This window comes from Vigna umbellata, chromosome 5 (assembly GCF_029865625.1).
Source record: "Vigna umbellata cultivar VRB3 chromosome 5, Vumbellata_1.0, whole genome shotgun sequence".
NCBI lineage: Eukaryota > Viridiplantae > Streptophyta > Magnoliopsida > Fabales > Fabaceae > Vigna > Vigna umbellata.
In genome coordinates this window covers 68542274-68554437 of record NC_142169.1, presented here as the reverse complement: position 1 = coordinate 68554437, position 12164 = coordinate 68542274, and the positions used below count along the sequence as shown (strand labels likewise).

The 12164-nt window shown below is 33.2% G+C and overlaps 1 protein-coding gene across 2 annotated transcripts; it reads left to right on the top strand.

The window, feature by feature from the left end:
* The first annotated feature begins 5983 nt into the window (after positions 1–5983).
* Positions 5984–11825, top strand: SDE5 (silencing defective 5). 2 transcript variants are annotated; one of them, XM_047318976.2, is made up of 11 exons: positions 5984–6073; positions 6605–7187; positions 8605–8630; positions 8898–8975; positions 9555–9628; positions 9817–10070; positions 10508–10590; positions 10734–10790; positions 11140–11207; positions 11295–11398; positions 11470–11825. In XM_047318976.2, the coding sequence occupies exons 2-11, from the start codon at positions 6620–6622 to the stop codon at positions 11658–11660; spliced, it is 1503 nt and encodes a 500-aa protein (XP_047174932.1). In that variant the 5' UTR covers positions 5984–6073; positions 6605–6619; the 3' UTR covers positions 11661–11825. The 2 variants fall into 2 exon arrangements, with proteins under 2 accessions (XP_047174932.1, XP_047174931.1); XM_047318975.2 differs by lacking the exon at positions 5984–6073 and adding an exon at positions 6155–6400.
* The last annotated feature ends 339 nt before the right edge of the window (positions 11826–12164 follow it).

Below are 12164 nucleotides of genomic sequence, written 5' to 3'. Positions count from 1 at the left end.
ATCCCTGCGGCTGAACCACATACACTTCTTCTTCTAAATTACCATTTAGAAATGCAGATTTTACATCTAATTGATGTAAGGTCCAGTTTAGTTTTGTAGCCATAGAAACCACCAGTCTAATTGTTTCCATTCTAGCTACTGGTGCAAACACTTCTCCATAGTCTATTCCTGCCTGCTGCAAGAATCCTTTTGCCACTAGTCTAGCCTTGTACCTTGTCACCACACCTTGTGGATTTATTTTGGACTTATAAATCCACTTAAGTGCAATTGGTTTCTTATTGGGAGGCAACTCAGTTAATTCCCAGGTCTGGTTCTTCTCAATTGAACCCAATTCTTCTAGCATAGCCTTGTACCACCTTTTATCTTTCACAGCTTGTTCAAACTCCACTGGTTCGGCTTCAGCTATCAAGGCATAATGGACAAAATTTCCTTCTGCTGAAACTGTTGCATCATAGGCTAGATCATAATCTCTCAGATATGCTGGTAGTTGAGTCATTCTAGATGACCTTCTTATATTCTCCTCCGTCTTGACTGCCTCGGGTTCTACTGGAAATTCATCTTCCAACTCAATAGTTGGTCCTTTATCTTCTTTTGACTCCCACTGCCATGTCCCAGTCTCATCAATTACCACATCTCTGCTGATAGAAGCTGTTCCTGTTGTAGGGTTATACAGCTTATATCCTCCTGTAACATGGTATCCCACCAATATCAAGGGAACTCCTCTATCATCCAGTTTCTTTCTCAGTTGTTCTGGCACATGCTTATAACATAGGGAACCAAAAATTTTCAGATGCTTTACATCTGGTTTAACTCCTGTCCAGGCCTCCTCTGGTGTAACCTCATTTAATCTCTTTGTTGGAGATAAATTCAGGATATAGGTGGCTGTCATCACAGCCTCACCCCATAGAAAATTAGGCAACTCCTTGCTCTTCAACATGCATCTCACCATGTTTAAAATAGTTCTGTTCTTCCTCTCTGCAGCCCCATTGTGTTGAGGTGTGTAGGGAGGAGTCACTTCATGAACTATTCCCTCTCTTTCACAATAATTTCTGAATTCAGTGGAGGTATACTCTCCTCCTCCATCTGTTCTCAGAATTTTTAACTTCTTTTCACATTGCCTTTCAACCATACTCTTAAATTTTTGAAACTGTTCCAGCACTTCTCCTTTTCTTTTCAATAGGTAAACCCAACACTTCCTGGTCCAGTCATCTATGAATAATAGAAAATACCTGCTGCCCCCAGGTGTTTCTATTTGCATAGGCCCACATACATCTGAGTACACTACCCCAAGTTTTTCTGCTGATTTCTGGGGTAAGATGCTTTTAAAACTTCCCCTTGTCTGTTTGCATTGTACACATTCCTTGCAAACTGTTTCTGGTATATCAACCTTAGGTAAACCCATCACCATCTTCTTTTGGCTTAGCTGAAACAGATCTTGGAAATTCAAATGTCCAAATCTGAGGTGCCACATCCATTCATCCTTACTCTCTGTAGCAGTAAAACAGTTGTGATCTACTGCTTCCATTACAACTTTGAATGTCCTATTCTGTGACAGTTTAGCCTGCACAATCACTCTTCCATTCTGATTAAAAATACTAAGGCAATTATCCTCCATTTTCATCATGTAACCTTTCTGTAAAAGTTGTCCCAGACTTAACAGATTGGTCTTCAAACCTGGTACAAACAGTACCTCTTCTATGATAACTTCTCTGCCATCTTCACCTCTGAGTACAACTCTGCCAGACCCCTCAGCCTCCAAACTGCTGTTATCAGCAAATCTGATTTTCCCATGTTCTACCCCCTTCATTTTCACAAACCAGTCCCTTCTTCCGGTCATATGAGTGGAGCATCCAGAGTCTAAGTACCATACAGTGCTTTCTGGTTGTTTTTCATCTTCTTGAGCCATTAATATCACTGGTTCAGAATCTGAATCTTCCTCCTGTGCTAAGTTTGCCAGTTTCTTGGGTTTATTTTTTGCCCCTTCTCCTTTCCAGCAATCTTTAGCATAGTGACCCAGCTTCTGACAATTGTAACATTTTACCTTCTTCTTGTCAAATTTCCACTCAGCTTCAGAATTCTTTGAGTTTTTCATTTTTCCTGACCCATTGGACTCTACTCCTTGCTGGTCCTGTGAGTCTTTCCCTTTCTTGAACCCTTTTCCTCCTTTCTTGAGCCCTTTCCAGCCTTTCAACTGTGATCTGGCTTGTAAGGCTTGTTCATGACACTGTTTTCGCTCATTGATGCGAAATTCATGTGCCTCTAATGAGTTCAACAACTCTTCAATTTCCATAGTTTCTTTCCTTCGAGTCTCTTCAATTGCAACTACAACATTGTCAAATCTGGATGATAGAGTCCTCAAGATTTTGTCAACTATGTATTCATCTGAAATCCCATCTTTACAGGCCCTCATCTTGTTCACCAATTCTTGTACCTTATCAAAATAGTCAGCCACGGTTTCACTCTCATCCATGACTAAGATCTCAAACTGTCTTCTCAATGCCTGCAATTTTACCTTTGTGTTTCTGTCTCCATCACCATAGGACTTCACTAAGATGTCCCATACCTCCTTAGCAGTGGCAGCCTTGGAGATCTTGTTGAAGATCTTTGGGCTGACACACTGGTATAGCAAGAACCGTGCCTTGCTGTCCAGTTTTACTTGCTGTTTGTAACTTCTTTTCTCTTCTTCAGTGGCCCTGTCACTCAACTCAGGTAACCCTTCTTGTATCACCTCTGAAACGTCCTGGAACCCAAAGATGGCTTGCATCTTGATGCGCCAGTCATCAAACTGCTTTCCATCAAATACTGGTAATGGTCCCTGTATACCTCCAAATCCTGCCATCCTTTCTTGCTGAAATCTTGTGGTTTCTTTGATTTTTCACACAGCCAAAGATTTTCTTTTCTGGATACACACACTTCCAGACAAAGATTACACACCCACTTCACACTTTCACCAGGAAAGAACCGTAGCTCTGATACCATATTAGACTTTGAGGGTAGAAATGTCAAAACCCACAGAAATGCACTTTACTCTTTTAAAGAATATCTACCACGTGACAAGAGAGAGAAACAGAGAAACTGAGAAATGAGAGAAACCCAAGAGAGAGGGGCTCTGCTAGGGCTTCACCCTCCTCCACCAGGCACCACCTCCACACGCTGGAACACTCACCGGAGCACACACTCACACCAGAGAAAATTTTGGTAGCAGAGAGAGAGTCACACACAAAGGTACTGAATATACTTCTGAATTTCATTAACCACAAATAGAGTAGATTTACAGCTTTTATACAAGTGAAATAATGAAATCTGTTTTGTTTATTCTAACATTATATGATTAAGGTTGCAACTTGTACAGCATATACTTTATTTGACTATTATGCAGAGAACATTAACATATTCGGACAATTATGTCAACAAAAGAAATTGTTAGTCTTTGTTTTGGTATCCGTGGCTACAAGGTTGAGGTTCAAAGTTGATGAGTGTAACACCACAGAATCCACCTGGGGTGTGACAATAGAGAGGTTTACAAAGTAGAGGACCCTTTCTTCCATGTAGTAGATTGTCAGTGCCTCGTCCATGCATAGCTGCATCAGGGTTTGTACCTGAAGGTGGAGGGAAGCCTCTGGTCTTATAGGAAAATGCCACAATTACAAAAAGCAAAAATGTCAAATATTTTGTCAATATTGATGTGGCCATTTTTAGGTGCCTCATGCTTGTGATTGCCAAGTGTTTAAATAGCAAAGGTTGCAGTCAATTGCAGAATTCGAGGACTGCAAAGTGTGGTATGAAGTTCAAGATTATCGGTTACAGAAAACCGGATATTGTGCATTGAACTACCTGTCACGGTACTTGTGTGACCAAAATGACAAACGTACATGTTTGATATTTCTGTTTTCTACTGCTAAAGAATTTGTGTTAATATATCATTTATTTATCTATACATCTTTGGTATTCATATTTAAAATTTTAAAAATTGTGTTAATATTTTTTTAAATATCAGGTATTAAAAATATTAAAAATAAGAATAATGATAAAATAACACATTTTTAAATTCATTTAACACATAATACAAAATTAAAATAGTCATAAAAAATAAACTTTTTTATTTTAAAAATAAAAATAAGTAAAAATAATATCAAGTATAAAAAATTTATATGTGTTAAAGTATATTTTTCTAAAGATAAAACTCAATAAAATTTTCTTCTCTAACTTGTCCGACACAATATTTATTTCTGGTGTTTTCTTTTCATAAGTTCTTTTTTTCTCTTTTTCAATCCTCTACATGTCTATTTTTTTTTTCTATCTTACGATATAATGTAATATTTGTTGTATTGGTTACTTGATTTCAATTTATTATAAATACATGAGAAGTGGCTTTTAAATTTATGATCATCTGAATTTGGTTTGTTTAATTAGATTTAAAGAAAGACTGTAGCAAGTAGTTTCTAATATAACACAACCAAAACAATGAATATACATTAAATAATTGTATATTCACTTTTATTGTAATTTATTAATAGGATACTTCATACTTTAAAATTTTAGCAAGTTACAATAAAATATTTGGTTTACATCAAAATATCTCTGTGAATGAGATTATAATTATTTATTTAATTTGTTTATATTACATTACATATTATTAATAATGTGTTACATTAATTTTTTTTAAATACGAGAAATTATGGATGATGTGTTTCATATAAAATTTAAGAAGATTTGTAGGAATTAATACACGCTTTGTCATTGTTATAATTTATTATCAAAATTTATATTCTTATGCATTACAATTTGTTCTTAATAAATATAAATTAAGTATTATTGTATTATAATGTTTATATTATATAAAATTTATTGTCTTTAATTATTATGCTATATTATATACAGTCTATTATTGATTTTTTATATAGTTAAAAAATTAAATAAATGATATTTATACATATATAAAATATTAATAATTAATTCTTTATATGTATAAAAAAAATGTTCATGTAAAATTACATTTTATGACCTTAGTTTTTCTTCTCACCTCATCTAACCGATGATACTCTCAATATGTCTATTCAACCGTTATTCTTCTCATCTCATCTAACCGATGATACTCTCAATATGTCTGTCTATTCAACGCATAAAGACTGAACCTGATTATTTATATATATAATTATTATTTAATTACCTGTTGAGTAAATAGGTGTAAGTGAATACATTCTAAATAACAAATTAACTTAAAAATAAATACTTTTTATGTTTACTACACTTCTTTAAAAATAATAATGAGCTAAAAGTAAGGATAAAATTAATGGTAATATATATTATTCAAATAAGGGTAGTTGCGTCAAAACATCACTTTCTCCCATTTTGAAAAACTTCTCAAGGAAGTAGTTAGAAAGAACTTGTCAGAGAAGTTTTCAATATTCTAAAAAAAGAATTGTTCTTTTTGCGTAATAAGAATATATAATGGAAACAATTTTAAAAGTATTTTAACAATAATGCATATATGTCTACATATTAAATGTGTATTTCTTTTTTTCTGTAATATTTATACTGGACAAACTAAATATATGTAAATTATAAGGAATAAAATATTGAAATAAATAGATAATTATATAAACATAGGTTTATGATAGTCGCTAACAAGTTTAAGAAATAATTCTTAAAATATAAAAACGCAACAACAAGTGATTTTGTTGATTTACGTTAACTTCAAAGAAAAATTATCAACTCTAATCAAGTAATGCTTAATAATATTAACTTAACAAAAAAATAATTACAGGGTAATTCTTAAAATATTTCGAAACACATCAGATAATGTTCAACACTGCAATGAAAAAAAAATTGTGTAATGAATAAGAAATGTGAAATGTTAAATAATTGAAAAAGTTACATAAATAACAAATATCTGCAAATGAGAAATATAAAATAAATTTAGAAATAAACTAAATAGATAAATAATTTAATCTATTTTTATTTAATGAAGTTAAGTTGATATAATGCATAGTTGCCAGAACATTGTATCCGGGTTCTCTTAAATTTACTTATTTTTCTCTCTTCTCTCACATCCCGCCCAATACGCTCTCAGGTTTGCTTTCTTGTCGTTTCGTTTTTTGATTTACTCAATTCTCGGTCACTCACTCACTCTTTGATTTGTTACTCTGATTCTCACAATTTACATGACAAAACCTCATACCTATTACGTTTTCTCTTTTCCCTCATATCTTATCTATTTTCTCCTGCTTTCATTTCTAATTTTTGTTTTTCTTATTTTACAACTCTTTTGGATGAATGGATAAATGTATAAATGAATTCCATGATTGTCATTGTGAAACCATTTTTATTTGATGAGAAGAAATCAAAGAGCTTTTCTTTACTGGTTTGAGTGCTCCAAATACTTATTCCTCAAAGCAAAGTATTTTTTTTTTTCTTTTCAGTTCTTGTTTATTCATTTTTACGGACACCTTTCACTTCTTTCTCAATGTAAAATCAAGTTTTTGTTTTTTCTTATCTAGGGATGTGAATGGGTGATCATTTATTGGATTCTCCTGTTACATTCAATTTTTGAAATAATTGATCAAATTTATGTTTATTGCATTTCTTTGAATTTCTGTGACAGGTTTATTGTATTGGGATGGAAGTCTCTGGGCAGAATGTTGTGAAGTGTGATGAAGAGAAAGCATTGAAGTGCTTGCTTGATGCATTTGGCTCTGCGTTTTCACTTGAAGAGATAGCTTCTGCGTATTGCAAGGCGAGCCGGAATGCTGATTTGGCTGGGGAAATTTTGTTTGAAATGCAGGGAAGCTCCACAGGATCATCTTCAACCCTTGATTCATCCAATGCAGATGTCAGGACTGAAGGATCTTCTGAATCATCAGATGGGTATTCCATTGAGAATTCATTCCAAGAAAGGAAAACTTCAAGGCCCAAAGTTCGTCCAGTTTCGGCTGGTACTATTTCAAGCATTATTGGCAAGAATTATGTTAGACCTGCTCCATCAGCAAACGGGTCTTCTCGGACGACGAAACCAACTAAGTTGGATGCAAAGTCGCTGCCAATGACCGGAATCTGGCGTGAAAAAAATAAGCCAGATGTTTCGAGTTCGAAGCATGATCAGCTTCACCAGGACATGGAAGATTTCTTATTTAAAATGCTTGGAGATGGCTTTCAGCTTGACAGAAATATGATTCGGCAAGTTCTTGGTATGAAATCTTGGCATATTTTTGCTGTTTTGAAATCAAATTGAAGCCTGTTTTTTCTCTTATCCTATGAGTTTTCCTTAATGCATTTTGTATTTACAACCTCCGTTTTTCTGAAATTTATATGGCATTTTCTGTCTTCTGCGCTACTGATAATCTCGTCTCATTGTAGAAAACTCAATTTTATAGCTTCTTAACCACTCTTTTATTCAACTTATCCATTATCCCATACCATATTTGTTTGAATCTCTGTTCTAAATCCCAGATAGTGGCGTTTAGCAGCTTTATAACATTTTCTATATACATATTATTTCTAAAAACATGTTTAAATAGAATTACACAGATTCTATGACATTCATAGTTAACAATAAAAAGTCATGGGTAGCATAAGAAAAACACACACACAAATACCAACAAATGTCAATTATAATTTACCTTGACAGAAATCATTAGTCACCTTTTAAATCCAAGTTTTCCTGTTAAAGCTGTAGATTTCATATTTTGCAATTGCAATCCAAAAAGTGTCCTAACCTCTGTATTCAGACGGGTCTTTTAATTCAGCACAGTACTGCTATCCCTTCCCCTGAAGCAGCCTATGGTCGCTATGGCACAACAATGGTGGTATATATAGCACACGATTTAAAATGTTGGTTTGAATCACTGTCGTGTTTATGTACTGATAAAGAATTTCTTTTTTGTTTAAATTTTTATAATGATTAGCTAACCTTTTCTCATAAAATTTCCTCATATATTACCCAACTGAATGTACTTGCTTTGAAAGACAAAAGTTATTTTAATAGCACATTTTTTTACACACGTGTGCTAGCACACACCGTAATTGATTGAAATTTTATAAAAAAACTAAAAAACCAGGAGAGTCGGCATATGAGAAGTGGAGTCTACCAATATATGTGATTTCTAATAAATTCTCTGGTTGTGAACTGTGCTGCTAGAATTTGTCTTCATTATATTATCATGTAGTTGTGTGAACATGATTATGATGAGCTTACATATGTATGTTGTTTTAATAGTTTAATGTTGTCCAGTATTGACTATGTGGCATGCCTAGAAAATAAAATAGACTGTAGGTTTATCTGATGCAAGGTTTTGATGCTTTCTACCTGGACTTGGCTTAACCAATATAATGCTGAAATTTCTATCTTGGGTGCATATGTTCTTATGTAAATAAATCTGGTGCTAGTTTGTTTTTATCAATTCTTACCATTAGCTATCAAGCATATTGACTTAAATATTTACTAAATGCTTCAATCTATGAAGTACCGACTATTGATGTGTATACCTGATTTATTAATTGTTAGTTTTATGACCAAGTCAAGCAAAACATGGGCTGATACATTGTTGTTACCATTGTTTCTTTAGTTTGTATTAAAAGCTGATTAATTTTATTGCAAATATGCAGATACTTGCGGGTACGATATTCAGAAGGTACCTAAAAATCTTCTCATGTTGCCATTATTGATATTTCTTTACTTTGTTTTACCCACTTTTCTGGGGTTTATATCAGAATCTACGTTTTCCTTTTCCATCTATAAACTTGACAAGGATATCATTCACTTTTTTTTCTGGTTTAAAAAGTTTAATAAAATGGAGATTATTAATAATCAGGATTTTTCTGTTCAGACTACCCAAATCTTGTGTTTTCTTGCATCACTTGGTACCTATGCCTAATAAATATTTATTGCAATCATCCAGAGCTTGGTGAAGCTACTAGATCAATCGAATATGGCTTCAGGCAAAAGGAAAGCTGTTGTTGGTGACTCAGCTGGTGGAGTAAGTATACATGCCAGGATTATTTATTTATGTTGAAGCTCAGTCTGGATTACGTATTCTATTTTCATTATGTTTGGTTGTAGATGTTATATTTTGCAATTTTAAATTTTGAAATTACTTTGCAATGGGCTCAAGATTTTGGATAAAATCCACCTCAGGACAGATTTTAGGGAAAGGAGCGGGTTACATTTTGTTGTGAAAGTTGTTTTCCACCTGCCAGCCTTACTGTTGAATAATGTCTGTAGTTTTACATGAATTGTTTCTGTAACCAAAATTCGTAGGAAAAGAGTGTAGAATGTTTTGTAAAACCAAATAGATTTGTGCTCATTTTTTTCTGACAATTCTTTTCACTGTGTTGGCTGTCTCTATTTTAGGTTGTTTCATTCTTGCACTTGATTATTACAAAAGAATAGAAGTAGCTTTTGGCTTCCTGTTATGCTTTGTTGGTGACGGTTCTGTGTTCTCTTAACTTTTGACTTTCCCCTTCTGTTCAGAAAAGTATATCTTGATGTATACATTAAAATTTTGATGGTCATATAGATTCTTAGCTTGCTATTGAAGCTAACTGCACTTTTACAGTTTACAGATATCAAACCAAAATCTGAAGTGCCTTCTTCTGAAAGAAAGTCTCAGGATTTAAATTATCCCAGAGGGTATCTTTTTTTCTTTTTTCGTCTGTTAATATCTTCTACTTTTCATTAACTTATTTGCCTTTAAAAAATCATAAGATAAGGGAGTTTCTGTTGCATCTTTTGTTTCAATTTAAGGCATGCTCTAACAGCATAATGAAATCACTTTCGTGATATTTTGGGTCTTAATTTCTATTTTCTTTGGGATACAGTGGTAAGAGCATAGGTTCGACTAAAGGAACAGAATTACATCAGCAACAAAAACAAAAACATGACCTTCAGAAAGAAGTATTGTCTTCTTTGTTTAATTATCAAGGGCACTCTGAAGTAGAGGAGGCTCCTAAAAGAATTGTGAAAGATTTGAATATGAAATCTAAATTCGGGCGTGTGGTTTTTGAACCTCCCAAAGACTTCCTGGAAGAACTCGATGTCAACATGGACTTCTCCCCACCAGAAAATATAGCCGGTACTTCATGTTATTATGGAGAAAATGGATTCCTATTTTATTGTTTTTGTTATAAGTTCTCTTATTTAGCTACATGACTTTTGTAAAAGCAGATTAGTGTCTATATTTTATTCATCACAAGATATATCCTGTACAAGAGAAAAGATATTTTTCATTTTCAGAAAATGTTTTTTATGATGTTGTTGCTATAACTTGCATGTGCTTCCTAAGCCAGAGGATTATTGCCTTGTAACATGCCAAGTATTGGAATGTTGGAAGAATTTGTGAATCAGTCCTAGAACAAAACTTCGTTGACCATTTATCTCTTATTTCTTGTTAAATTATATATATATATATATATATATATATATATATATATATATATATATATATTATTTTATCTTGTTTTGAAGCTGTGTTCTACTTTATATGAAGTTTGAGTGCTGTGTATATGACAGATCCAGAGGACGAGGAAGAGTATAAGAATGTGCGTAAAGCTGTAAAGGAATACCGAGTGGCAATGAGTGAATATTATAAAGCAGTATGTTGCATTTTCTGTTTGGATTATATTGTTCCACATTTTATGCTTGCGTTAGATAGTTACTTGGTAGATTAACCTGGTGCGGGGTTTTGGTGATGGACACTGTAAAAGACTGATGGGTCATGGGTCATTTGTTACGTCAGGCAGTTGAGGCATTTGCAAAGGGGGATCAAATCAAAGCAGAAACAATGTTAGAACAGGTAATGTTTTTGATTGTGCCCAGCAATAAGTTGCTTTATAAGTATGTAGAGTTCTTTGATGACTTCTAAATATTCGTTTCATTTATATGTAGTGCTGCGTCTTGCATTCAGCTGTTTTTTTAAAACTAACACTGATAATAAAGGAGGCTCTCTTTAGAGCTTGTGTGATTAGTTGGCATTATTTCATAACTACATCTTTTAAATGAGAAAAGTTACTATATTTTGTTTATGTTTAAATATCGGGCTTCCAACTGTCTTATTTGTCTAATATAATGGAAACCAGTTATAAGTTATTATCCTAGTTTCTCCAAAATTTGGTCATTCATTGATGCATGCTAGGTGATGGCAGGGACAGTTTTTTCTTAGCAAGGCTCACGAAGCTGATGAAGAATCTAACAAAATTATTCTTGAAACCAGGTTAATCTCCTCTGTTCTTAAGGTAGTCAATATTGAAAATTTGTATGTTATGTAGTAGTACAATATTTATTTTATATCGGTTGGCAGCAATAATGAAGCAGAAGAAATGGTGCTTGACTTACGTGACCATGGTTCAAACGAGGCTTTAAGACTACTGAAGTGTCACCTTTCTTCTTTATCTGGCATTCCATGTAAGCTACGATGTCACCTTTCTTCTTTAAATTTTCCTCCCTTTTCTTATGGTAATTTCAATATTTTTCAGCATTCGAGTACCTTAAGGTTATGGTTGATGCAAATGATAAAGATAATCCTAAAGGGTCTCGCAGAAGACTACGGGTATTAAAACTATTAGAACGGGAATCTATACCATGGGTGGAAGGAGACACTGCAGAAACAATACTGATCCGCTTGGCTAACATAGAGCGTAAGAGTTTGAGTTTTGTAAAAACATAGGATCACTTGTGACTCGCCGCCATCACAGAGTGCAGTTAATTCATTGGTGATGAAACTTGGCATTAGGGTCGTGATTTGTGTTGGTGTGTTGCCATAGTTTTCATCAGATTTTTGTAACATTTCATCAATTTTTCTTCCCTTAATGCATTCTACTACTTTTCCAGACATTGTTTGCATTGCATGACAGTTCTCTATATTATATTCCCATTTTTATATATGAAAATCACATATCTTGTAATCTTAAAATAAATATTCAATTCTATTATTTTATTAATAAAGCAACACTTTATTTTATTTATTTCTATACTTTTACATAGTGAAATTGTATTGAAATAATATGTAAATATAATAAGTTAACAAAGTGAATAATATATTTTATAATAATTAATTTATTCCTATATTAAAACAATGTTTTTCGACAGTATATCTTTATGAGAACTTCAAAACGAGTGATCGAGTGATAGTATACTTTTTTTGCGGTGCTAATATAAAATAATTATTTTA

Bases quoted from the DNA above. Each gene is read 5' to 3' on its own strand.
- SDE5 (XM_047318976.2), top strand. From the start codon at position 6,620: ATGGAAGTCTCTGGGCAGAATGTTGTGAAGTGTGATGAAGAGAAAGCA. The intron at 7,188-8,604 runs GTATGAAATCTT...GCAAATATGCAG, and splicing joins TATGATTCGGCAAGTTCTTG to ATACTTGCGGGTACGATATT. The intron at 11,399-11,469 runs GTAAGCTACGAT...AATATTTTTCAG, and splicing joins TTCTTTATCTGGCATTCCAT to CATTCGAGTACCTTAAGGTT.